This window comes from Cydia pomonella, chromosome 16 (genome assembly GCF_033807575.1).
Source record: "Cydia pomonella isolate Wapato2018A chromosome 16, ilCydPomo1, whole genome shotgun sequence".
In the NCBI taxonomy this organism is placed as follows: domain Eukaryota; kingdom Metazoa; phylum Arthropoda; class Insecta; order Lepidoptera; family Tortricidae; genus Cydia; species Cydia pomonella.
Genome location: NC_084718.1, coordinates 10,679,412 through 10,704,232, shown reverse-complemented (window position 1 = coordinate 10,704,232; position 24,821 = coordinate 10,679,412). Strand labels below are relative to the sequence as shown.

The window sequence follows — 24,821 nt, the reverse complement described above, 5'->3', positions numbered from 1 at the left end:
ATGGATAAAAACTGCCATGTCTTTCCCCGGGCCACAAACTGTCTCCATACAAAAATTTCATCTAAATTGGTTGAGCGGTTTAAGCGTGAAGAGGCAACAGATAGCGAACATTTAAATAGGTAATACTCAAAAAGTCGCAATTAAGGATTTCAGGATACAAAAACTGGGAAATAAGATCAAGGCTGCATACAGAACTAGTCTAAACGAAAATTAGCCCTCATGCAGCAAGTCTTAAGGTCCACTGGGGTACGGAGTCAGCTGGGCTGATACAAAATCCAAAAAGTGGCCAAGTGCGAGTCGGACTCGCCCATGAAGGGTTCCGTACCATATATGACGTATAAAAAAAACTACTTACTAGATCTCGTTCAAACCAATTTTCGGTGGAAGTTTGCATGGCAATGTATATCAAATATTTTTTTTTAGGTTTTCATTCTGTTATTTTAGAAGTTACGGGGGGGGGGGGACAAATTTTACCACTTTGGAAGTGTCTCTCGCGCAAACTATTTAGTTTAGAAAAAAATGATATTAGAAACCTCAATATCATTTTTAAAGACCTATCCATAGATACCCCACACGTATGGGTTTGATGAAAAAAGATTTTTTGAGTTTCAGTTCTAAGTATGGGGAACCCCCAAAATTTATTGTTTTTTTTTTTCTATTTTTGTGTAAAAATCTTAATACGGTTCATAGAATACATCTACTTACCAAGTTTGAACAGTATAGCTCTTATAGTTTCGGAAAAAAGTGGCTGTGACATAATCGGACAGACAGACGGACATGACAAATCTATAAGGGTTCCGTTTTTTGCCATTTGGCTACGGAACCCTAAAAAGTAGACCGGAATCCCGAAAAAAATAAGTGCCAAGACACGGGTCAGGAAATTATACCTACACCAACTTTAATACGAAATTTCACTGCTGCGTAATTAATGGAAGGTGAAACACATATGGTTCCTGATTTTAATCAAATTCCTGGGCAAGAATATTTTGGTTGTTTGTAGTGACTATATTAGGTTTAAAGAATCTTTATTACTCATAAGAATATTACAATTTACTTACATGAGTAAACATATACGAAGAATTAATTATATTGACGAGTACTTTTTTATCTACTTATAACATTAAGTGTCAATTTTTTTATATTCTTTCAAAACTATAAGTACAAATAAATATTGATGTGGGTAGGTATTAAAGAAAAATATAAACACAATTCAGCCAGTAAATATCCACAAAAATACATCATTTGGCAAGCTATCTGTGCGTTTGGATTAAAAAGCGAGTAGTACATCAACATCATCAACGAGAACTATAAATGCTAAATATACATAAAATAGTTTAACGCATCTGTGTTTTAGCTACCTGCCATTATGAAAAAATAGTTACCCATTTATCTTTGAATCATAATGTTAATATTAATACCTGCCTATAGAGACAAGCCCATCCAACTTTCTTGGAACTTAATCGAATGTTACTGGATTCATATGAAGAGGCGATAAAATAATATTAAAACTAAATATTCAAGACGCCACAAAATCACTTAGAAAATAGGGCGATAAAATTGGCAGAGCCCATATTAAAACTCTTATGAAGTGGGAAGGTCAAGTACGAAAATTCTGTGATATATATTGTCTTTTTTGCGTACATACCTATTATTAATCAGTCCATTTTATTTAAACAAAAAATTTAAATAGTCAAAACTCTTTGCTAGTCTTTCATATATTCATTAATAAGATCTGCTCCCTTTTTCTGGTCCATTTCTGGTCTATGATTTTGAACGTATGGTTTTATAAATGTTTTCACCACACCAACTGGTAAAGGCCCTCTTGATTGTTCAAAAACGAATGAGAAAGTTGCATTTTATCCACATGTGGGGCAAAGTAATCAGATGCAAATTTTGAGTTGTTTCCTTATGTTGGAGTAGAATTGACTTTTAAATGATGATTTTGAATGATTATTTTTTTATTACGTTCATTCGGATTTGATTTCATTTGAATTTTTTTGTATTTCATAGTTAGTAGTTTCCTCGTGTTGGTGTGGTGAAAAATTTTGTGTTTCACTCGGAGGCAAAGTTTGTTTAACCCTCGTGCATTGAAACCCTCGCAACGCTCAAGATTCCACTTCTCGAACTACTCGCTACGCTCGTGGTTCAATATTGGAATCTTTCGCTTGCTCGAGTATCAATATTAGCACGAGCGGCTAAACAACAACTTTGCCCCCTTGTAAAACAAATAACTATTTCCAATTACATATATGTATTCCTTTACCATTTGCAACGGATATTCCGCAGTGACCTTTGACGTCATCGTCAGCCGACCCGCCGCAGAGGCTCACGGCTCCAAATCAAGTAAATTGGCCGCTGTGGGACTCCTTACGACGCCTTTGGGGCTTAAGGATCTTCTTACTGATCACTTACCATCTACTATATATTTCACGTTTTAACGTTAACTTTTCAAACGACATAGATGTCCAAAATAATCACATCAAAATTACTTGGAAGTAGATTACTAGTGTTGTTGTCGTATGTAGGTACTCATAAAGTTCTGTTACATTACATGTAACAAAAGGAATAATATTTCATGAACAACGTCTAATCTGATGTGAAGGGTTAAAATAAAATAGCAGTGGTACACTTGTTGCTCTTCCTTACTCTAGTTGTAACAAACATGAAAAATGTTGTTTAAAAAAGGATTTACCGTTGTAACGCCGCGTAATTAGTCGTAGATGCGTAGATCTACGCGAAGATTATATTTTTCAGTCTAATTTACCTTAGTGGCACTACTGGACTGCTATGCTGGTGGGATGATATTGTTGTTCCAGTTGTTCACAAAGGTAACAGATAAGAAAAAATCCCAGCTGTTACCAGTACTTGCAATTTGGTGGTAACACCTAGGAATAACCCCTCATATCATAATGGACCTGTTCGTATGTTGAGAAATATTAATTGAAACCACTAAAAGTTATACGGCCACAATATTTATTTAGTAATTAATTGTAAAAAAACATTCAATAAAATTAAATATACATATATAACTATACCACACGATACGGACGGAATTCATTTTCTTACTTAATACTTTAAATCCTTTAAAACTATTTTATATAATACAATGGACTAAATTAAATGACAAGATATAAACCAAATGAAGATACAAAGTTCACTTTTCAGAGTCTTACTCGTTCGCGACAATGTAAAAACATCGCGGTAGAAACGTGGCTGACCTTTCTTTATGTTTATGCACGATCGCTCTCTCGAACAACACGGCAAAAGCTGGCCCGGAGGCTGCCACTTCACTACGAACTGCTTGACAAATATAAGCGTTGCATCTTATTTCTTTAAAAGTAGCGAATGATTTGCGGCTGTTGCTGCCATATTTCGTTTTATAAGTTTGTAGTAATCCGTTACAATAATACTTATAGCTGAGTTGAGTTACTGAGTGTTATTTTTCACTTTTTGAATTAGGTACCTAATATCACAGTTGTGCATTTAAGTTACTTGCAACGAATTGTCGTGAATAAATTTTTGTGTATCTTATAAATAATGATTTATTAAAAGTAAACTTGTACATTATACCTAGTCTCAATATACTAAATTCGATACATACTATTTTTAGACGATTCTGTTTATGTAATAACAATAAATATAAAATCATGTTATAAGCAGTTTCTTCCTCGATTTTATATGAAAATAATCTATTCCCATACCTTCAGGTTAGCCAATTTGTTCTAAATTGGATTTAAATGTTTCTTTCTCCCCAAAACGGAAACGACAGGCGGTTCTATGTCATCAGCTTTCGGCTACTCTCCTTCTAACGAACTTTCAGCGCACCTGCCTTAGGCGTCAATATCCGGATTTAACTTGCATGTAATTATCCCGAAATTGGAACCGCTCGACGAATTTTCCGTGAGATATGAATCCAAACTGAAAATGCGAGGCGCGATCATACTCAAACATCAAACTACTCTACTTCGATGTTGTAAGCGATACCCTTAATTACAAACGAGTTTCCCTATGCAATAGCTTCAGATTAGTCAATTTGTTCTCAATACGATTCAAATCCTTCAGTCTCTCTAACGTTGACACATCGGATGGCACCGTTGCATTAGTAGCATTCGCCTCAGTGTCGTCCAAACGCACTTCTACTTCCAGGGTACTGTCATTAGGCGGTATGTTGCACAAGTATTTCGATAGTGATGTATTCCGATTGGTGTTCCTTGTTGAAATGGACCATGTGCGATTGACTCGCGAATTCGTTTTGGAGAGAAGTTTCGTCATGTCGTGCATCTGTTCAAGGATTTCTGGAAAATAAAAAACAAAATCCAATAAATATATAACTCGCTAGACCCTCTGTTATCAGGGGCCCATTTCTCGAATGGTATTAGAATATTAATTAGTGTGTTGTAATGGTAACTCCTACGATTTGACAAAAATACTTATTCTTATTTCTGTTTATACTAAACAATGCTTGATAACGAAACTATTTCATTGATATCAGTCAATCTCTACTCAACTCTTGTAAGTCCCTGTAATAATGGCAAAGTCTTAGATAAGTTTTTCACGACTCAATAAGACTTTTGTTTACACAGATTTGTATATAAATCTTACCCAATTAATACCTTTGTTTATTACGCTTGTTACAATAAATAAGTATAAATAACTCACCTGAAATCTGTAAACTTGTTGTGTCGTCCATGAGACTCTCTTTGAAGAGCACTTCGCTCTTTAGGCCTTTATTTTCCAACTGTTTCTCAGAACACAAGTTATAGCATTTGTTTAAAACCATTTTCCTTAGCGACGACCTGTTCTTTTTGGGGGAGAAATTGTACAAAATCGAGCTTTTGTGAACTTCGGCTTTTTCTTTTTTATCATTTTCAAATTCAGACAGGTTAAACATCGCGTCGAGCTGTACGGAGAAATTTAACTCGTTACATTTTTGAGCTTTAATTTGATGGATTAATTTCTTCAACGGAAATCTCATCGCTGGTGTTCTTATATTGGCAGTTTTTGCAAGTACACTGCGTGTCATACTGGGTATATTTTTTGGGGAGCTAACATAAGTGTTGCCAATTACAGGGTTCATTGTATACGTGGCATTTTGAATGGTCGGCTGTTCTTCTGCTATCTCCGATTTAAAGAACTGGTCATCATTATCGTCGGGATGAAGCAACTGGTTTATTCTATTAACCAGTGTGTACAATAGTTTCAGACGTTTAAAAAGCTGCTCCAGAGAGACCTCTTTTTTGTGCGTGGGTTTTTTTATGTCATACGAATAATCGTCCTTTGAGCAGAGAAGGTTGCTGACCACCTTGCACTCCTGAAGAGCTAAGAAAAAATACGTGAGTACAGAATGCGACACAGCTATTAGAATAGGCAGACAATTAAGTGTAAATTGAAATCACACAGATATTATGTACTGCTACAGTTAATAGTTTCATTAATTACGTAGCCGGCTAACTGTTGTTACCTAGCTTCTAAATGTGTTTTCATTTCTTGTCTATTTCTAACTGTATGGTGCACAATAATAGTACATTGTGTACAATGTACCTACTACGTTGTAACGAGGGGGGTGTGGGAAGTGAAATTTTGGAAACGAGGGTGGTAATTAAATAGAATTAAAGACCCGAGTTTGCAATATTCTTACCCCCAGAGATACACACAATGTTTTTCATCACACTTGCGAAGAAAAAACTAAGCGAAATAATTCTTAAATACGGTGACATATCAAACATTCGTCCGCCATTTTGTAATTTTTGCCAGGTGAGGCATCGAAGGCAGAGACCCATTCGGCATTCAGCCACGATTGAAAATTATGTAAAAATATTTTAAACGGCTGTTAAATTAATCAAATTAAATCATTTTGAACATAAACAAAAATATTAAATCATAAACGTCAGTATTTTAAAAGTAAAACTCATTTATGCTACTTGGTTTGTATGAATAAGTGACATAATTATAAAAAAGCTATAACTCCCTACGGAACAAAATAGGCCTTTGTCCTTCAGCACACCTGCATGAAATAAGATCTTTTTCGAGCAAGTGTGATGGATATAATATTTACTTACTAACTTAATTACCTGGCTACGTAACTGAACTGAACTCAGTTTAAAGAAACTTTATTGTCTAAGAAATTATAAAAATTTCACTTACAAGACAACTTACAAGCACTTATGACAATGTTTAATAATAAAATATGTACTGAAACAAAAAATACTTTATTTTTAAAAACAGTTGCATTGAGAATAAGATTAATGATTAAAAGATAAGAATAAAACTAGGAATCAACCCTATGGTCTTAACGTAAGGTTTAGATTTAATTGGTTTGTTTAGTAATAGGAACATACGAGTGTATCTTTTTTATCTGTTAAAAGCGACTTTTAAGCAGTAGTTAATTATGGGTTACCGAAATGAAATTATAATTTATTAATATTATTTTGAGTACATTATTTTTTTTACGCTTTTTAGATATTTATTTTAAAAACAGTTTTCAATTATATTTTTTTTTTTTTTTGACAGATTTGCTTAGTGTAGCCGCAAATAGACGAAAAGTCGAAAACATCGTTCTTACCGTATAATGTAAACTGTATAATAATAAAATAGTAAAAGTGTTTTTAGTTAATTCGGTTTTGATTACAATGTAATATAACACCTATCACCATAGCTGACCTAGGACCCTTTGAACGCTTTATATCATAACCATAAACATCAATCAAACGCCAAGCTCCTGGACGCAAGGGAGCTAATATAAACCTTACTCGAAAGTGTGAGGGTTACTTTGACAGCGTCGACCATAACACCTATGTCCTTGGCGCTGTGGGCACGACTAGTAACGAGGTTCTTGGCCTTTAGGTGTTCTTGGCGTTAACGCATTCACTGCCACCGACGCATATATGCGTTCACCGTCATACAAGTTTGTTCCTAGGCCACGCCCCCTGGCAGTGAATGCGTTAAGTGACTATGTGTGAACCTTAGGGCACGTTTCACAATGTCTAAGTAAAGTCCCGAATAAGCTACTTGCTTACTTACCCGACGAATAGAGTCATCGTTGGCGTTTCGCAATCTTCAAATAAGCTTATCTGGTAGATAAATACCGATACAACTTAAGGTAGTTTTATTTGGCAATTTATTTTTTGTTAATTAGCTGTCCAATACTTGGTCATGGTGAAACAGGGCCTTATTGTAACGAGATAAGATCCACACACAGGGTCAGTTGTGAATTTTCGTATTTATCATATTGGTGTTGTGCCTACTTCCGAAGTACCTGCCTATTGAAATGAGGATGAATTTAATGAATTCTTATATATACTGAATAACTTGCTATAAGCCTCGGGCCACTCTTAATAAGCTATGCAAAGCTGCTTATTATAGCGACCTTTAATAAGTAGATTGAAGGCACTAGACAAAATCATTTTAACTTCGCTAATTAAATGTGTATTATGAAAATTATTTGACTCATAATAATTTCGGATTTATATAAATTGAACCTGTTATTAATTAAAGAGATTTTTAAGCTGGTAAATATTAACAAAAAAGGAACATTGTGTATCATATTGGTATTTATTGCTAGATTAATAACTCAAATGGTTTATAGGCAAAATGATGAAAGTGCAAGTAAAAAAAAATAAAGTTAACTTTTTTTAGGAAGTAGGTAAATACCCTCTTGTTTACAAATGGTTAATATACACCGTGTTTTTATTGAATTGCGTTAACTCCGATCCCTCCGGGGTATGAGTAGGTACGTTTAAGAAAACTAAAGTTAATTTTCAAAAAAGAAATATTTTTTTTATATATTTTTTTTTGCAAAAAATTATTGAATGTTGCATACTTATAGCATTGTTGTAACACGGGCATTACATTTAATTCAACCAAACAATTGAAAACTATGCCATGACATTTCAATGTCATTTCGACCATCAATCGTCCGAGATAGTATTTACGTTTAGTAACAAATGTACACACTCGTACTAAACACTAATCAATATGTAAACAGGCCCTAAGGCAAGTGTATACGCTCGTGAGGGCCTTATAAGATAAAAATAAATGATTGATTATCTCCAAAATGGAGTTAATTAGAATACCGGTGTCTTTGAGAAAGTTACTTAATTTAAGCTCAAGTACATTCTTGAAATTAACAGAAATAAAAAAAACACGGTGTAGATGTTAGAAATGTAGTGTACATGTCACTCAGACCCATAACCAAATGTATTATATTATAATTGATACTTCATTCATCAAAATTAGATTAGTAGTTTCGGCGATACGGTGGAACATATTGCACAAACATACATAGAATGTTAAAATTAATGTAGGTTCGTTTTAAGAATTGTCTTAATGGATTTTCTTTAAACCGTTTATTGGTACTACTGAGCTATGTAAACAAGCATCGTAACTTTTGCTGTCCTTTTTTCTTTTTTTTCTTTCTTTATTATTATAGGATTGGTAATGGTAATAAGAATTATTAGATTAGCTACTCGTATGTAGGTGTTTCTCGTCATGCGAAGCGAATAGAAAAAGAAAAAGAAAACTACAAAAAGTGCAATTGAGCAGAAAGTGTTAACACAACTAAAGGAACGCAAAATTAAACTTATCTAGTCATTAAAATTGTCAATATAAGTCCACTTACCTTTGTTCAAGTCAGCCAGTAACAGCAACAAAGCTTCTTGGCAAGACAGCGCGTCAGGCTCATGTTCTATGTAGACATCGAAAAAGTCACGAACCACGCCGCCCAGGTTGATCACACTGCACACAACGCTACTTTCGTACTTCTTCGTGTTGAAGAGTTGCAGCAGGGTCTGGTGCATCATTTGTTTTGATTTCTGAAAGAAAATATGACATAGAAATAAAAATATGGGGTTAGTTTTCTTTGAACAATATTTGCGCCAGTGTATAGTAGTTAGTTATCGATATTTTCATACAACCAAAAACCTAGTTCTTCCTAGACCCCCTTCAGACTATCTAGCATGAGTTGCGTTCTCACGCGCGAGTCCATACTTGAAGTCGCGCAAAATGTATGCAGTCGCGCGCGAGAACGTTACTTATGCTAGACGATCTGGCCACCTTAAAAGACCTGCCTCAATCAGGAGGCAAGTCATTGGTATGTCAAATAATGAAGGTGTTTACCCATTGCGGTATTACGCTACATCCACTATATGTAATTTTTTGTGGTGGTTTCCGCTTTGTTACATTTTTACTCATTGTATTAGCAATTCAGCAGCCATCAAAAAATTAAATTTTACCTCTGCGAATGCAGCCGGGTCCACAATCAGGAAAACACTGTCCTTTATATCCTGTACTTCCTTACGCCAGGAGTCAGAGAGGAATCCAGCGTGACAACTACCGGGAGAAACCATCAATGCCGGCACCAGATGAGGGTCCAGCGCTTCCAAACTTGCAAGGCCGCTTCTTAGAGATACAATTCCTGAAATATAATGAACTGGCTATAAGCTGTCTCCACATTGGATTCGTATCGATCGGAACTATCGCAGTTCACTGATGCATTCTGCACGCAGTGTCTTGGATACACAGCGGAGCGACGTGCGCAACCCCATCTGTGTGATAAACTGCAAAGCTTTTTCTGTTAATTGTATGACAAAATACTACTGCCATTCAGAATTTCCCTACGTGTACCCTGAGCGACGCAGCCAATGCAAAGCATGCAAAGTTGGGGATAAATAGGGTACAAGAGTAAAAAAGGAAAAAGACAAGCAAAATCTAAGCACATTTATGATTCGTGTTGCGAATTTACTATGTAGACGGCGCTGTAGGGCTTCATACAATAGGGTGATGCCATCGATCGACATTGATCGATTGGTGTGGTCCAGTAGCCACTATCGATCGACGTCGACTTTTCCATTCTACCATCGATCAATTGGTGTTGTAACACCCTTATGTGGTAACTTTTCTTGCCTAAACATACCCGTAAAGCACCATCTACTTCACTGACAAACTTGGGGGCACAGATTTTTCATAGACTTCATTTACTACTTATATTACAACCAATAACCCTTCACTCAGAGTAAATACTTAAATAGCATCATAGATTTAACTTACTTTCCTGATCTGAAGAACAAGATACAGCGAAAGATCCAATCTGCAGAAGCCTCTCACTGTAGAGATCAAAGTCTTTAACATATTCACAATCTTCTACAATATTGTCCTCACTAGTATCATGACATGGACACCCTTCTGTGTTCTCAAAATGTCCTTTCAGTATGTCAACAGGAGAGACAGTGTTACTGAAGCAGTGAACAACTAGTGCTAGCAAAGCAGTGTTTGTGTTTGTCTCCAAAACGTAAAGGACATCCTTTAGGACATCAATTGTGACATTTACATTGGTTGGCATGATTGGTAATTTCAGTGAGTTTACTGTGGCATTGAATTTTCCATCTGTATCTCCTTCAATGACTTCATTTATTAAAACTTTAGCTTCTCTTAGGACCTGCAAGTAACATACTTAAGGTTGACATCTAGTGGTTTACTGGTAAACCCTTAAATTGCCAACAGAATGCAGGATCCACATTACCTTTTACTTTTTTTTGCTTTTTTTGTTAACCAGAATAATTAGCACTAATGACCTTCAAGGGGGCTTGACTTGAACTCATGATCTTAAATATTTTTGCCAATTTAAGGGTTCAGTAAAAAGATAACAAATAAGAGTTACATTCATTATATTTGTATAAATAAATAAATAAATAATTGTTATAGAGACATTCTTATACAAATTGACTAAGTCAAGATAAGCCAAGAAGGCTTGTGTTGTGGGTACTCAGAAAACAATATATAATATACAAATACTTAAATACATAGAAAACATCCATGACTCAGGAACAAATATCTGTCCTCATCACACAAATGCCCTTACCGGGATTTGAACCCAGGACCATTGGCTTCATAGGAAGGGTCACTACCCATTAGGCCAGACCGGTTGTTGATTAATAATTAGACATCTGTTCATTGTCAAAGCTTACACATGTTCTATGGTACTTTGAACCTTTGTCACATTGGCCACTTACCACTTGACACCGAGTTTTCACTATTATTTGGTCTGACGGCAGGCAATACTTGCACAATGTCATGGCAGACAGCAGCAGCTCATCCAGAGCAGAGTGTAACTGTCGCATGCAGTCTAATAACTGTAATTAAATCATAATACTTACATAGACTAATATCATCTGAGAGCTATCTATTGAATATAATCCAATTTTATCACTCTCATAGGCAAACACCCCATTTCTTATACAAAATGGGTTCATGGCAGGTTCTTGGCAGTGAATGTGTTAAATCTTTACTTATCCTACCAACCCATCATCTTTCTTGTGTTGCTCATGGGAGCCTGGTGTCCACTTGGTGACTAACCCCAAGAGATTGCACAGGCACTAGTTTTTACACAAGTAACTGCCATCTGACCTTTCAACACAGAGGGGAAACTAAGTCTTTTTGAGATTAGTCCAGTTTCTTCACAATGTTATAATTTACCATAATGCAACCGGTAAATAGGTATAATAAATAAATAAATATTAAAGGACATTGCTACACAAATTGACTAAGTCCCACAGTAAGCTCAATAAGGCTTGTGTTGTGGGTGCTTAGACAATAATATATATGATATATAAATACTTTAATACCCTTTGGTATTTAAGTATTTATAAATATTCATATATTCTGTGTATGTCTGTTTTCTATAAAACAGCCACGACTCAGAAACAAATATCTGTGCTCAGTTCTTACCAGGATTTGAACCCAGCTTCATAAGCAGGATCAGTCCCCACTAGGCCAGACAGGTCATCAAAATCAAATCATAATAAATTTTGATAAACCAACCATGATCCAAAAATAATCAAACAGTGCCTTGTTTTATTTTCTTTTATTTGGAATGTAACAAATAATTAAACACATTAATAATTAGATATACTTACTTCAATTTTCCATTCAAAATAAAGTTCAACACTGTCTTTGTAATCAGTTTTGTAAATAATTTCAGCCAGCTTAGAAAGAGTTTCAAAAGTATGATCCATCCAGTTGACAAAGTAAATGGGAGTTGTGAATGGAGAGTCTTCACAACTTAAGTCATTTTGAGTATTCTGCGCCAAGTCTTTTAATTTGTCTTCAACCACTACAAGTCTGTTGACACACCAAGATAACCTCTCTATGGTGCATTGTCGACTTTCCTAAAACAAATATTATTTATTCATCTTCCTGTAATCAGTATCGTGAAACAAAACATAAGTAAAACAAGTACAACAACACAAATTTCAAACACAAACCTGTAGCAGTATTCCTTCTTGATTTTCGAGTTTGAAGATATCAAACAAGTTGAGTACACATTTCTTGATCTGACTGCAGCACAAAGTAAACACATTCAGAATATGTGTGCCTTCCTCGTCTTGTTCTATATCAGCTTGTAAGCGAGTTCGTATTCTAATTATTAATGGATATATCTTGTTAAATAACAAATCCTAAAAATTGAATCTAAATTAGTTTCAGTAAGTCATTATGATAATGAACAATCACATTTTTTAGTAATCATACCACAATAAACTTTGAAGCATTCGGTGGATCCCGTGGGATGTGCAGAAAATCTAAATTTAGATCCATTTTGTATAATAACTTACTATAAAGCAACTTACAAAACCTATTAACTTACAGAAATTTTAAAAATGACAATCGGTTATTTTGAGTTGCCAGCACAGAAATGTCAAAACTAATACAGACGATACGATTTTTACCAAAATGTTATTAAGTTGAAGGATCCGGATGAGAAGTCAAGGAGGGCCGGCCGCATCTGTTTCTAATAGGGTTGTTTCCAATTTTTTAAAACGCTTGTATTACGTTCTATATTAACTAAAAGTTGCCCTAATATTCAACTTTTATACTAATAAAAACGGCTTTAAATATGTTAAATAAACAAAATATATTTTGACAGATGCATTCGCGCCCAAAACGCTCTATGAAAATTGTGTGACTTCACAGTTTACGGTTTGACACATAAGTACATACACACGTAGAAGATACGAACTGTCAACTGACATTTGTCATTTGTTGTTTATCGCCTAACTGTCAACGGTGTCAATCCGAGAGTTGTGACGTCATCAGAATCTTCAAAGACGTTTCGAGTTTGGTCACGTGACGTGTGCCAAAAGATATTTTAAATTCAATATTTACAAAAATATGGTTATTACAGGTCCCCTAAAAGTAGTTTAACATGTTCTTATAATCCAAAAGAATTTATTAAGATACAATTCTGCCCTAAGATTTGTAGATGGAAACAACCCTATTGGACCGTTTTCTTTAGTCTGGTAAGAACACCTTTCTGTTTTAGTAAGTAAAGTAAAGTAAAGTAAAGTAAATTTTATTTGTGGAACACAGGTGTTACATTTAGGGTCTTATATATAAAGTAATAAATAGAACTCTGTGTTTTGCCTATTGGCATACAAATATTTAAAAAAGTCACATACATATGTTAATAATAAAATTATTACAAATCAATTACCTAAATTGGGATTATCAGTAATATTACAGCAATAAAAATATTTATAATAGAAAAAAATAGCAATATTTCACAAATCTAGAATATAATGATGAAGTACTTACATGTTAAACTAGTATCTATATAAAATGGACAAGTTATAACTATTTCAGGTATCTTCAAAAAAATCATTTACTGAGTAATAGCATTTGTTTATTAAGTATGATTTTAGTCGTATTTTAAACTGGTCAGGTTGCAGGCAGTTTATATCATTTGGGATATTATTGAAAATTTTTGGAGCCATACCCAGCATACTCTTACCCAAGAAAGCAGTGTTGTGTTGACTATTACAGATGTTATTAAGATATTGTACACGTACGGGAAGCTTGCTTTGTTGAGATATCAATTTGAATAGTTGTGGATTGAATTTTATAAAGATTGCTAATTCATATATATATAGTGCTGGAAATGTTAAGATTTTTAATGATCTAAAGAATGGAACACAGCTTTCCCTCATGTTTATTCCACAAATGGCACGGACGCATCTTTTTTGGGCTTTGAAGACAGCATCTCTATGGACTGAGTTTCCCCAAAAAATAACGCCATATCTTAATATAGAGGCTACAAGGCCATGACATGCGGTTATTAGTGCATTATTATCTACTACCTTAGCAAGTTTTTGTAATGCGAATGCGGATTTGTTTATTTTTTTACAGACATATTCTATATGGCTTTTCCATGTAAGTTGATCATCAATCATAAGTCCTAAAAATTTTGTTACAGCTACTCTCTCTATTGTCTTATCATCATATTTAATATTCATATTAAGTACCGTTTTCCGTTGGTGAAAGTGCATGATCTGGGTTTTGTTTAAATTAATAATTAAATTATTGTTATTGAGCCATGTTATCATTTCATTTAAAACTGAGTTTATATCGTGTTCATAGTTAATATTTTCATTAAAACTAACAATCGAGGTACTATCATCAGCAAACATGATCATTGGATGATGAACTTTACTCGGGAAGTCGTTTATGTACACTAAGAAAAGGAATGGGCCAAGTACGCTGCCTTGAGGGACACCACATTGTATATTTAATTCTTTAGAGCCATTTTTTTTTTCAAATTTACTCATTTTGCAGACTCTAGATATTTCGGTATATTGTAGGCGATTTTTGAGATAAGATTCTATGAGATTTAAAACATTACTTCTTTTAGTGATTTGGTTCAACTTACAATGACAAAAAATGTTAGAGTGTGCTCCACTTTATATCTCCATGGTTTATTACAGTTCAATCGAATAATCAATCAAATGTCAAAACGTAAAATCGCAGGCGTTTTGTGGTAAGGTCTATGAGGCCTTTGCCATTGGAGTTGATGAGTATTATATTCTTTGGAGTTGATTCACTTGGTACAGATAAAACGCGTTAAAAACATTTTCTCAGACAAGTTGGTTAAATAAAATTCGCTGGCTTTTCTTTGCTGACAGATGTCACTTGACGTGAACCATCGTCAATTCGCCATTGCGTTCCGGAATTTTGAAGTTTGATTAGAATTTATTTACCAAACTATTGCAATAGAAGTACGCCAAGATGAGTGAATTAGTTTGGGGCATCAAAAACGGCGATATAGATCAAGTGAAAGACATTATAGAAAACAAGGTGAGAATCTATCTTTGTACGAAAGCAATCTTTGTTTTTGCTTGTGATTATTGGAATCTGCACAGTCAGACGTGATGGCAAGAGAAAGCATTTCTTCGTATATAGTTCATAGCACCCTCGAATATCAAGTATTACTTATATGGTATCTAATTGATGCTAGAGACAATTTTTTTAAACAAGTGTTGACTAATTTGTTGTTATTCAAATTGTCTTTAATATTTATCTTTGTTTACAGATTTACTACGTCTTACATTTACTGTTTCAATCAATAATATTTTATGTAGACCCATCAAAAATAATTTATTTATTTTGAAGAATTAATACTATATTATATATAAATTTCAGAAAATAGACGTGAATGCACTGTTGGACGGGCGTGTACCGCTGCACTATGCGGCTGATTATGGACAGACAGCTGTACTGAACTACTTGCTGGATAAGGGGGCAGATCCCAATGTATGTCAAAAATTTACTTATTCTCTAGCTGCCTTATAAATAGCCACCTTTAAAAAAAGGTCTTCCGTTCCATTCTATTTTCAATCTTTATTTTTTTCAAATCAATATTGCATTTGTCCTGGCAAATTTATAACTACTTTATTTATTTATTTATTTTGCCCTTGTAATTATAAACATGTGCAGATAAATGAGAAAACCTCATTTCAGATGGTTGACAAACATGGTATATCTGTGATATTGGCAGCCATATGGGAAGGTCACACTGATTGTGTAAAGACATTGCTGAAACATGTAAGTTTAAAATTTTAACACAAACCTACTGGTAGTTTAAGGTGTGATTTTATTTACCAACACTCAAAACACACACTCATGGCACAGGACAGGAACAGATGGCGACATCTCTTCGGCGATGGTGGCGAAGGCGCTCTGTACCAATGGGGTACCATAGGATGGCAACAACAATAACATAAGAGAACTTGACTTTGTAGCAAAACTTTTTCTTTATGATTTTTAGTGTTGTTATGTAACAACTTTACAACTTTAACCCTAAACCCTCCTATTGTTATTCATGGGGAATTGTAATACATTTTAAATTACTATAACGACTTGCACTGGAAAGCATTATCATGTAAATCATGCTCATATCTAATAAATTTATCAAAGTCAAATACCCTACATCTTATAATTAATGGTTGCTCTACTTTTAAAGAAACCTCTATAAGCTTAATACACACAGAGCAGGAGTGTGCACACGCTCCTACGATATGTGTACATTAAGCTTAGTGATGCAGTGTTTTAATGCAGCAGTGTATAGTTCATATCACCCACGATGATGCATAGATTTGTCAAATCTAACCATTAATAACATGACAATATTAGTCAAGGCACACTTTTTCACTGGATATAAAATTGTAGCAGTGTAACGGCATCATATTATACAACATGGAATAATAGTTCCCGTTTTCATTACAGGGTGCTTCAAAGGATGGAAAAACCCCAGATGGAACCCCATACATAGAAGCTGCTGAAAAGGATGAGATTAAGGAATTGCTAACATAGGATCTAGATCACGAAGTATCTCTGTGTAACTCACACAAATATAGGAAACTAAGATATTATCACTAGTTCCAGTTGAACAATGAAGTAACTCCATAATATGAACTATTTTTAAATGCATTTATTTAGATTGCATGAATTATTTTTATAAGCTCAGCATATGTTGGTATAACATACATATGTTTTAATTGTGCGTCCAGTTAGTATTGGTTAGATACAGTAGGGAAGGCCTGTTCTCTAAATTTAAAAATAAATTATTTAATATTAAGATATATTCCACAAGGATAAAAAGTAAGATGTAATTTTTTAATGGTATAACAATAAACTGCTATAATGTAAGAATATTTTTATTAACTGTACAAAAATATTTCATTCCCAAACATTTCCATCATGCATGATTATTTTCCCCAAGTATCATAACAAATTAAAACTTATATATAGTAACAGGAACAACAAAATTAACTAATATTATTGATCCAACCAAAAGAATAATCACTACAACATTATCACAAAAACAAATAAAAATGCTACAGGCCTACTGCTATGTTATGATTTGTCTTAGTTTAGCTTGCCTGTTACAATTTTCTGGCAATATTGTATTTCATAATATTTTCATTAATGAGAAATATCTCCTAAATAATATTTGGCAGCCACACAACCTAATTGTTACATTATATTTATTATTTACTGCCTCATATCAACTTAAGAAATAATGAATATAAGAAATAAGAACAACACTGGCAAGGTAAAATAAAAAAAAAACAGCAGAAATTAAATGCTACTAGAATAAAACTATATTGACATTGGTGCTAAGCTGACTAAAATACAACACTTTTGGAAATAAGGCTACCTAGCTCAAGATAAAATTATTATGTATATAACTAATCTCTATCTACACCATAACCTAAAGGTCTCCATCTCCTGTTGTATATTTTCTATACTTGTTCTTTGGAGGTGGGCAGTAGCAAGCATTTTTCTGTGCATCCAGATATGATTTACAGCCGAGGGTCAATGTGCCTGTAAAGAGCAATTTAGCTGCAGCTTTACAACCTGTAACAAGAAAACTTTATAATATGTAGAATAATCTTGCATAACACTACTGCTCATTCAAATTGGAGAAAATTCTTAAGAATTAAATTAATGCACATACATTATGTGCAATAATTCATTCACAACAATGAAATTCCTGATGAAATCATTGGTTCAATTGCAAAAACTTGTGTAATGTCATTTTGGATATATGCCAAGTAAATACATAATAAGATGTATGTCAGTAAGCGCACCTAATTTAAATACAATGTTCTGGTATTTAAGAAACTATACATAATATAGATATATTAATGCTTCACTATAATAGACTAAATATTATTATCATTAATAAATTACCTTTAGTTATTGTTTCACCAGCTACATTTACAGATTTATAAGAATCACAGTAATTGTATAAACATTTCTTGAATTCTAGATCACACACTTCTTTGCCACTGTTGCATGTGTCGTAGCAGATGTCGTGTGTGTTGCAGCAACTGGTCATCTGCTCCAGGGGCAAATATTCTGACGAAATTTCGAACCCAAGGGAACCACAGCCATCAGACTTTGGTATATGATTTCTATTCCTGACTGGTTTTTGGCCTGAAAATAGTGAAATAAGGGCGTTAATTAAGATAATCATGACAAAGTTAATAAAAAAAAGATACTGGAAGAAAAATTGATAGGTTACCTTCAGGACATGAGAATATACATTCCTCTTCCACAGCTGCATCAAATATTTCGTGCAATGATTTGAACTTTTCAGCGACCGTGATAGTATTGCGAAACAAGTCTCCGAAAACTGATTCAGCGGACAATACTGCATCTTTTAAATTCCGTAACATGCTCGAGCCTATACCCGTGTATGCATAGGCAGCGAAGGTTAATATATATATAAATATTTTCCTGTAAGGAATCTCCATCTTTACCGATGTAAATCAGTTCGAAATCTGATCATACCATTTAATAAAATTCTAAACCACTCTCAGTATTACACGTAATTTTCACGGGAAGTATTTATTTATATTCTCGCCGAAAATGTCAAGATTCAGCTTACGTCAAAATTGCTCTTCGAGATATCAATAAAAACGCGTCAATATCTATATGACTGATAAATACATCCACCCACTTTGATTCGTGTCTATGGTTTCGTGAAGATCCGGTGGCCATATTGTTTAAAAAAAATATTCTTTTCCGTTGTGTTCGTGAAAATGACGGGCTTTAGCAATAAGGTGAGGACCCGAAAATTAAAAAAGTAATGGTGTATTATGTTTAAAATCACAAAATGTCCAATTATTTTGCCGTGTTATTCAGTTTCGCTTGTTATATTAGTGGTTTGGAGTGCTCAAGGGTGAAAATTCAGACGTTAAATTCCCACACTTGAATACACGTGCGAGCTTTTGGCATTTACTTGTAGTGTCTCGAATTTATATTGTATTTAAAATCTCAATATCCGCATATTTATTTTATTTTTAGAAACTGCTTAAGTGTAAACACGGAATAAAGTAGTAAAAGTGTGGTAATATTTTGGTAACCAAAATTTTGAGGTTATAGGACGTCAGCGGTATAACCTTAGTTTTGGTGTTCCAGGCCATTGTGATCGATGGCCGTGGCCATCTGCTCGGCCGCCTGGCCGCCGTCATCGCCAAGGTCCTCTTGGAGGGCAACAAAGTCGTCGTTGTTCGTTGCGAACAACTTAACATCTCTGGGAACTTCTTCAGGTAAGCTTGTGTACACAGTCTACTTTTTTAATGAAAAGTTTATAACGTGTTCTTTTATTAATTTCGTTCGTTTGATCAGCTGCATAGTTAGAGTTTGTGTATGGGACCAATACATACCACGACTCTTCTCTTGGCACATGTGATTTGACTCACATTTGATCTAAAACTTAATATTATTATTTAGTTTTAGACAGGCAGCTGATGCTGGTACGTCTAAATCAGAGTTCACTTAGCACGATTTCACTGCTTAGATAGTCTGTCAAGATAGTTTTTAAATTGATTCACACTACAAGAGTTCACAACTTCAGAGGGTAATTGTTCCAGGCATTTACTATTAACTTGCGTCTTTACTCAATGAATCAAAATTTGTATTATGAGTTGCTTTAAACTAATGATGTTATTCTTTTGGGTAATTTGCGACTGAATGTTTACCAAAACACATGTTGTTAAATTAAATGATCTGATAATTGTCAATTTACTTTATAAATTCTTAATTTTTTTAAGCCTATGCTAAGTTTTATATTATTTTACAGGAACAAGTTGAAGTTCATGTCATTCCTGCGCAAGCGGTGCAATGTTAACCCCGCTCGTGGGCCATTCCACTTCAGAGCTCCCTCCAAAATCCTATGGAAGACTGTCAGAGGTAATAAGCATGTTTCAATTGATATTTCATCAGAATTGTCCAAATTTCTAGAACAGTGGTAGGCAAACTTTCTTCATGAGGGGCCCAAAAGTTTAAGAAATTTAAAAAAAGAGCCAGGACAGCAGCAAAAATGCATTTGAATTTGCTATTATTGTGGGCCAATGCCATAATTTATAGGACCGGCAGCGGGCTGGATATAATCCTTTTGCAGGCCAGAGCTGGCCCGCGACCACCACTGTTCTAGAGATATGATTACTACTGATCTATAGTGAATTGAAAGAACCAATTAGAAACAATTTCAGTTCTAAACCAGCTGTGAACCGTAAAAGGTTTTGTTGATCACATTTCGAAACAAATGAACCATCTACACCCACAGTGTAAACTATATAGCAAATTTCAAAAGGGACCAGACTTTTTTGATGCTATAGAGTTTTCGTTACATAGAGAGTAATTTATTAATACTAAAGTAAACCAACTATAGCCAACAAATTTTATGGTTTTAAAATACATTATTACAAGTTTATAAAGATGAAACACGTGCCGAGTTTTTTTCTTATGGTGGTGGTCGAATTATATTTACTTTCGTGGTGGGAAGGTGGGAAAGATGAAAAAAAGCGGCCAAGTGCGAGTCGGACTCGCCCATGAAGGGTTCCGTACCATTTATGACGTATTAAAAAAAACTACTTACTAGATCTGGTTCAAACCAATTTTCGGTGGAAGTTTGCATGGTAATGTATATCATATATTTTTTTAGATTTTTCATTCTGTTATTTTAGAAGTTACAGGGGGGGGACACACATTTTTTCACTTTGGAAGTGTCTCTCGCGCAAACTATTCAGTTTAGAAAAAAATGATATTAGAAACCTAAATATCATTTTTGAAGACCTATCCTAGTTTTCGTACCCCACACGTATGGGTTTGATGAAAAAAAAAATTATTTTTTTTAATTTTTATGACGTATTAAAAAAAAACTACTTACTAGATCTCGTTCAAACCAATTTTCGGTGGAAGTTTGCATGGAAATGTATATCATATATTTTTTTTAGATTTTTCATTCTGGTATTTTAGAAGTTACGGGGGGGGGGGGGGGGGGGACATACTTTTTACCACTTTGGAAGTGTCTCTCGCGCAAACTATTCAGTTTAGAAAAAAATGATATCAGAAACCTCAATATCATTTTTAAAGACCTATCCATAGATACCCCACACGTATGGGTTTGATGAAAAAAGATTTTTTGAGTTTCAGTTCTAAGTATGGGGACCCCCCAAAATTTATTGTTTTTTTTCTATTTTTGTGATAACATCATAATGCGGTTCATAGAATATATCTACTTACCAAGTTTGAACAGTGTAGCTTTTATAGTTTCGGAAAAAAGTGGCTGTGACAGAATCGGACAGACAGACGGACATGACGAATCTATAAGGGTTCCGTTTTTTGCCATTTGGCTATGGAACCCTAAAAACACACAAGGATAACAGGTCACTGATTGACTATCATGTTATTATTTTGCGGATTAGCAAAGTAATATTTTCATTTTAATTAGTCCAATTTATATGGCACATTTTGTTAGTTACACAAATGAACATGTGGTTAAGGCTAAGGCAGAAACTAGAAATCTTGTTCTTGTCCTATGTACATTAGATCTGGATTTTTCATAGTTGTTAGTATGTAGTATGAATAGAGTTGTGCCATTCTTGGAAACATGCTATTAGGTGGGTCCACACAGAGCGAGCATACGTGCAAGGCAACTTCCTCCCGCACAAAATGGCCAGTGTAGACGTGCCTTAGCCGAGGTGGTGCGCGTTTTTTCCTCGCCTGAACTCTCTCTCTCTTGCTCGTTATAAACTCTTGTACAACTCTGGCCGGTTTGTGCGCGAGTAAATTGCCTCGCGCGTATGCTCGCTCTGTGTGGACCCGCCTATTTATTATGGGAAATATTCTCGAGCAAGGTTTCCCATACAAAATGGAGAACATTCATGGGAATTGTACAAATATGAAAAATTTTTTTAGGGGAGAACACCAAAGAACAACTTAATTTATGTATTAAATATAATTTCTCCAAGTTTAAAAGCGGAAAAATTACTGCCTTGGCTCCATGAGTTGAAGTCTAACCCAAGGCAGTAATTTTTTCACTTTTAAATTTATTCTAATAGCATGTTCGCAGATGTTTCTGCTTGTTAAAAATTAATTCCTCCTAGTTGTCTGTATAAGTTGCAATATCATATTATGACGTTTTAACTATGCCTGACATTGGCAACTTGGTTTATGGTTGATGATGGCATCAGACCTAGTTCCATACTAAAACTGGGAAACTCAACATGTATTTCTAATGATAATTGGAAATTACTCATTCCTACTGACTTAATTTAACTTGACAGTCAAGAATCTATTTATGGATCACCCTTGACCAACTGTATCTGTAAACTGTGGCGACTCATATTCCTCCTCCTCAAAAAATGAAGAACAAAAAGTAAAGACTGAGACAGCTGCAGTTTCTTAATGATTATTCACTTTCATACCTACATTATTTGATTCAGTCAATGATAATACTCAACATATGAAGCCCTACATAATCCTATAGCAATGCCCAGTGTCTGTGCATAGACTAACTAGTGACAATTGTTTAGGAATGATCCCCCACAAGACGGAGCGCGGGAAGGACGCGCTCAGGAGGCTGCGCTCGTACGACGGCTGCCCGCCGCCCTACGACAACCGCCGCCGCGTGGTCGTGCCCGCTGCTCTCCGCGTCTTCTGCCTGAAGCCTGGCCGCAAGGTAAACAACTGCCATTCTATATCTATACCGGTTGAAGCTCAGTTTGAAGGTTGTACGGGTGGGTTTATGTAATGGAACTGAATTAATTCCTCAAAAAACAGATATACTTTCTGCATGGGAAGCCAGAAAGTTTAAGAAAATTCAGAGGGCCAGAATTCCACCAATAATGCATTTTTATTATTTCACGGGCCATGTACATGTACTAGTTATTTCAAAGGACCTTCGACGGGCCGGATAAAATTCTTTCGCGGGCCGTACTTTGCTCACCACGAGTCAGTGCAGGGCAAGTCGTGTTGCTAGACGGACCAGTGCTGCATTGCGTGCGCGAGCAAGTGAAATTGTATTTCGAACGCAGAGCTATCGTAGGGTTCGATCTTTTGCAGCGGGTGGTGCCGTGAGGGCTCCGCCCACACGCGCGAGATGGTTGGCGTCGGGTGCAGCCTTACTTTAAATTGTTTCTCTTCTTGGCACGTCAAAACATACCAGTAGATGAGCCTAAATTTTAGCCACATCCAGGACAGAGGCTCCCTTGTTAGTTAGTAGTGTTCCTCCACTATTTTTTGTCTATGTTTGGATTTGAAGGGACTAAGTTTTGGCCGGATTTCAGTTTGTAATCGAAAGTATACTCTTGCCTAAACATTTAAACGGCAGTTTAGACTGCACCAACACTGACATAAGCTTAGCAAGCTTAAACATACATTAAAATTAAATATATTAGTTTTTTATAAAAATAAATGTCTGTCAGGTTGGCTCTATGCTTATGAACAGTATTTAAAATTAACAAATACAAACCTTTTTCAAGTCGAAATGTTTATTGCAAAGGACCTGAAAATGTGGAAGCTAAAGAAAATACACTTATAAGAAATTTCGTACTGTCCCGCCTGTTCGTACACCAATATAATTACGCGCGTGCGATAGAGATAGGAAAAAGCGGGTCAATATACAAAATTGGTCGTGGTAAGTTCTTTATAGTTCGTTTTTTTTTAGCATTAGAAAAAAAGGCAAACAATCTTGACGTGTATTTTTATTGAAGATGGTTAAAAAACGCTTTAAAAAAATCAGTTTATATTACTTATGAAAGCAAAAAGATGTAAAATATCGTCTACTACTTTTTTTAAATAAGTGATTTTTAATAAAAATACACTTCAAGATCGCTTACCTTCTTTCTAATTCTTAAAAAACGAACTGTAGTCACCAATATCAATGATGTTTTTACTTGGGTAATTTGCGACTGAAAGTAATACTTATGTTGTCAACTTTTAAGTATACTGAGACTTCCGTAACACATTTAAAAAATATTAACTAGTTGTAAATCATTTTGACACTTTTTCCCCATTTCCAGTACTGTCACGTTGGACGCCTCTCACACGAGGTGGGCTGGAAGTACCGCGAGGTTGTCCGCAAACTTGAGGACAAGAGAAAGTTCAAGGCTGTCCACAAGGTCGCCTACGAAAGGAAGCTGAAGGTGTGTATCCTGCTATTTGTTAATTTGCCTGTAGAAATAGTCGAATTAGGTTACTAGAGCTCAGATTATGTCTGAACATGATTGCCTTTGACCCTTTCAACGCCGAGAATTGCTGAGCGAATAGCATTGTGTGTTAGAATTTTTGGACCAAATTCTGTCCAAAAAATTCATTGCAATTTTTAAGTGAAATTTATAATTGTTTAAGAACTTGTTAGTGGAAAATAAACTGTAATGTTGTTGCCTATTCATTTTAAAGTTTATTACAAATAACTATATATGTGCACATACATGTGCAACTTTGTCAATGATGATTATTTACTTACCTACATTATTTGATGTGTTATGAAAAGACTCTTATTCTGATATCTCATTATTAAGTTAATAGTTAATGCCCCATTAAATTGTTAGACTAATAAACATTGTGTTTTTCCAGAAAATCACCAAGGACGCCGGCGCGAAGGTCGCGAAGGCGACAGCGCCTTTCACGGCAGTCATCCAATCCTATGGATACAATTAGGATTAAGACAATTTTACAAAATAAACCTTTGGTTGCCCAAA

The 24,821-nt window shown here is 34.8% G+C and overlaps 4 protein-coding genes across 4 annotated transcripts; 2 read left to right on the top strand and 2 right to left on the bottom strand.

The window, feature by feature from the left end:
* Positions 1-2,956: 2,956 nt before the first annotated feature.
* Positions 2,957-13,240, bottom strand: LOC133526289 (serendipity locus protein alpha). Its single transcript, XM_061862840.1, has 9 exons — positions 12,523-13,240; positions 12,258-12,449; positions 11,910-12,161; positions 11,007-11,126; positions 10,045-10,432; positions 9,231-9,412; positions 8,618-8,810; positions 4,660-5,319; positions 2,957-4,295 (listed from the first exon to the last, which is right to left on the bottom strand). The coding sequence occupies exons 1-9, from the start codon at positions 12,586-12,588 to the stop codon at positions 3,991-3,993; spliced, it is 2,358 nt and encodes a 785-aa protein (XP_061718824.1). The 5' UTR covers positions 12,589-13,240; the 3' UTR covers positions 2,957-3,990.
* Positions 13,241-14,876: 1,636 nt separating this feature from the next.
* On the top strand, positions 14,877-16,974 carry LOC133526092 (myotrophin-like). Its single transcript, XM_061862543.1, has 4 exons — positions 14,877-15,120; positions 15,466-15,576; positions 15,784-15,867; positions 16,549-16,974. Exons 1-4 carry the CDS (start codon positions 15,052-15,054, stop codon positions 16,633-16,635), a joined length of 351 nt encoding a protein of 116 aa, XP_061718527.1. The 5' UTR covers positions 14,877-15,051; the 3' UTR covers positions 16,636-16,974.
* LOC133526090 (group XIIA secretory phospholipase A2) lies at positions 16,964-18,706 on the bottom strand. Its single transcript, XM_061862540.1, has 3 exons — positions 18,353-18,706; positions 18,019-18,264; positions 16,964-17,682 (listed from the first exon to the last, which is right to left on the bottom strand). Exons 1-3 carry the CDS (start codon positions 18,582-18,584, stop codon positions 17,537-17,539), a joined length of 624 nt encoding a protein of 207 aa, XP_061718524.1. The 5' UTR covers positions 18,585-18,706; the 3' UTR covers positions 16,964-17,536.
* A 75-nt stretch (positions 18,707-18,781) lies between these two features.
* Positions 18,782-24,821, top strand: LOC133526091 (large ribosomal subunit protein uL13). Its single transcript, XM_061862541.1, has 6 exons — positions 18,782-18,893; positions 19,252-19,382; positions 19,916-20,025; positions 22,653-22,798; positions 24,141-24,263; positions 24,697-24,821. Exons 1-6 carry the CDS (start codon positions 18,873-18,875, stop codon positions 24,778-24,780), a joined length of 615 nt encoding a protein of 204 aa, XP_061718525.1. The 5' UTR covers positions 18,782-18,872; the 3' UTR covers positions 24,781-24,821.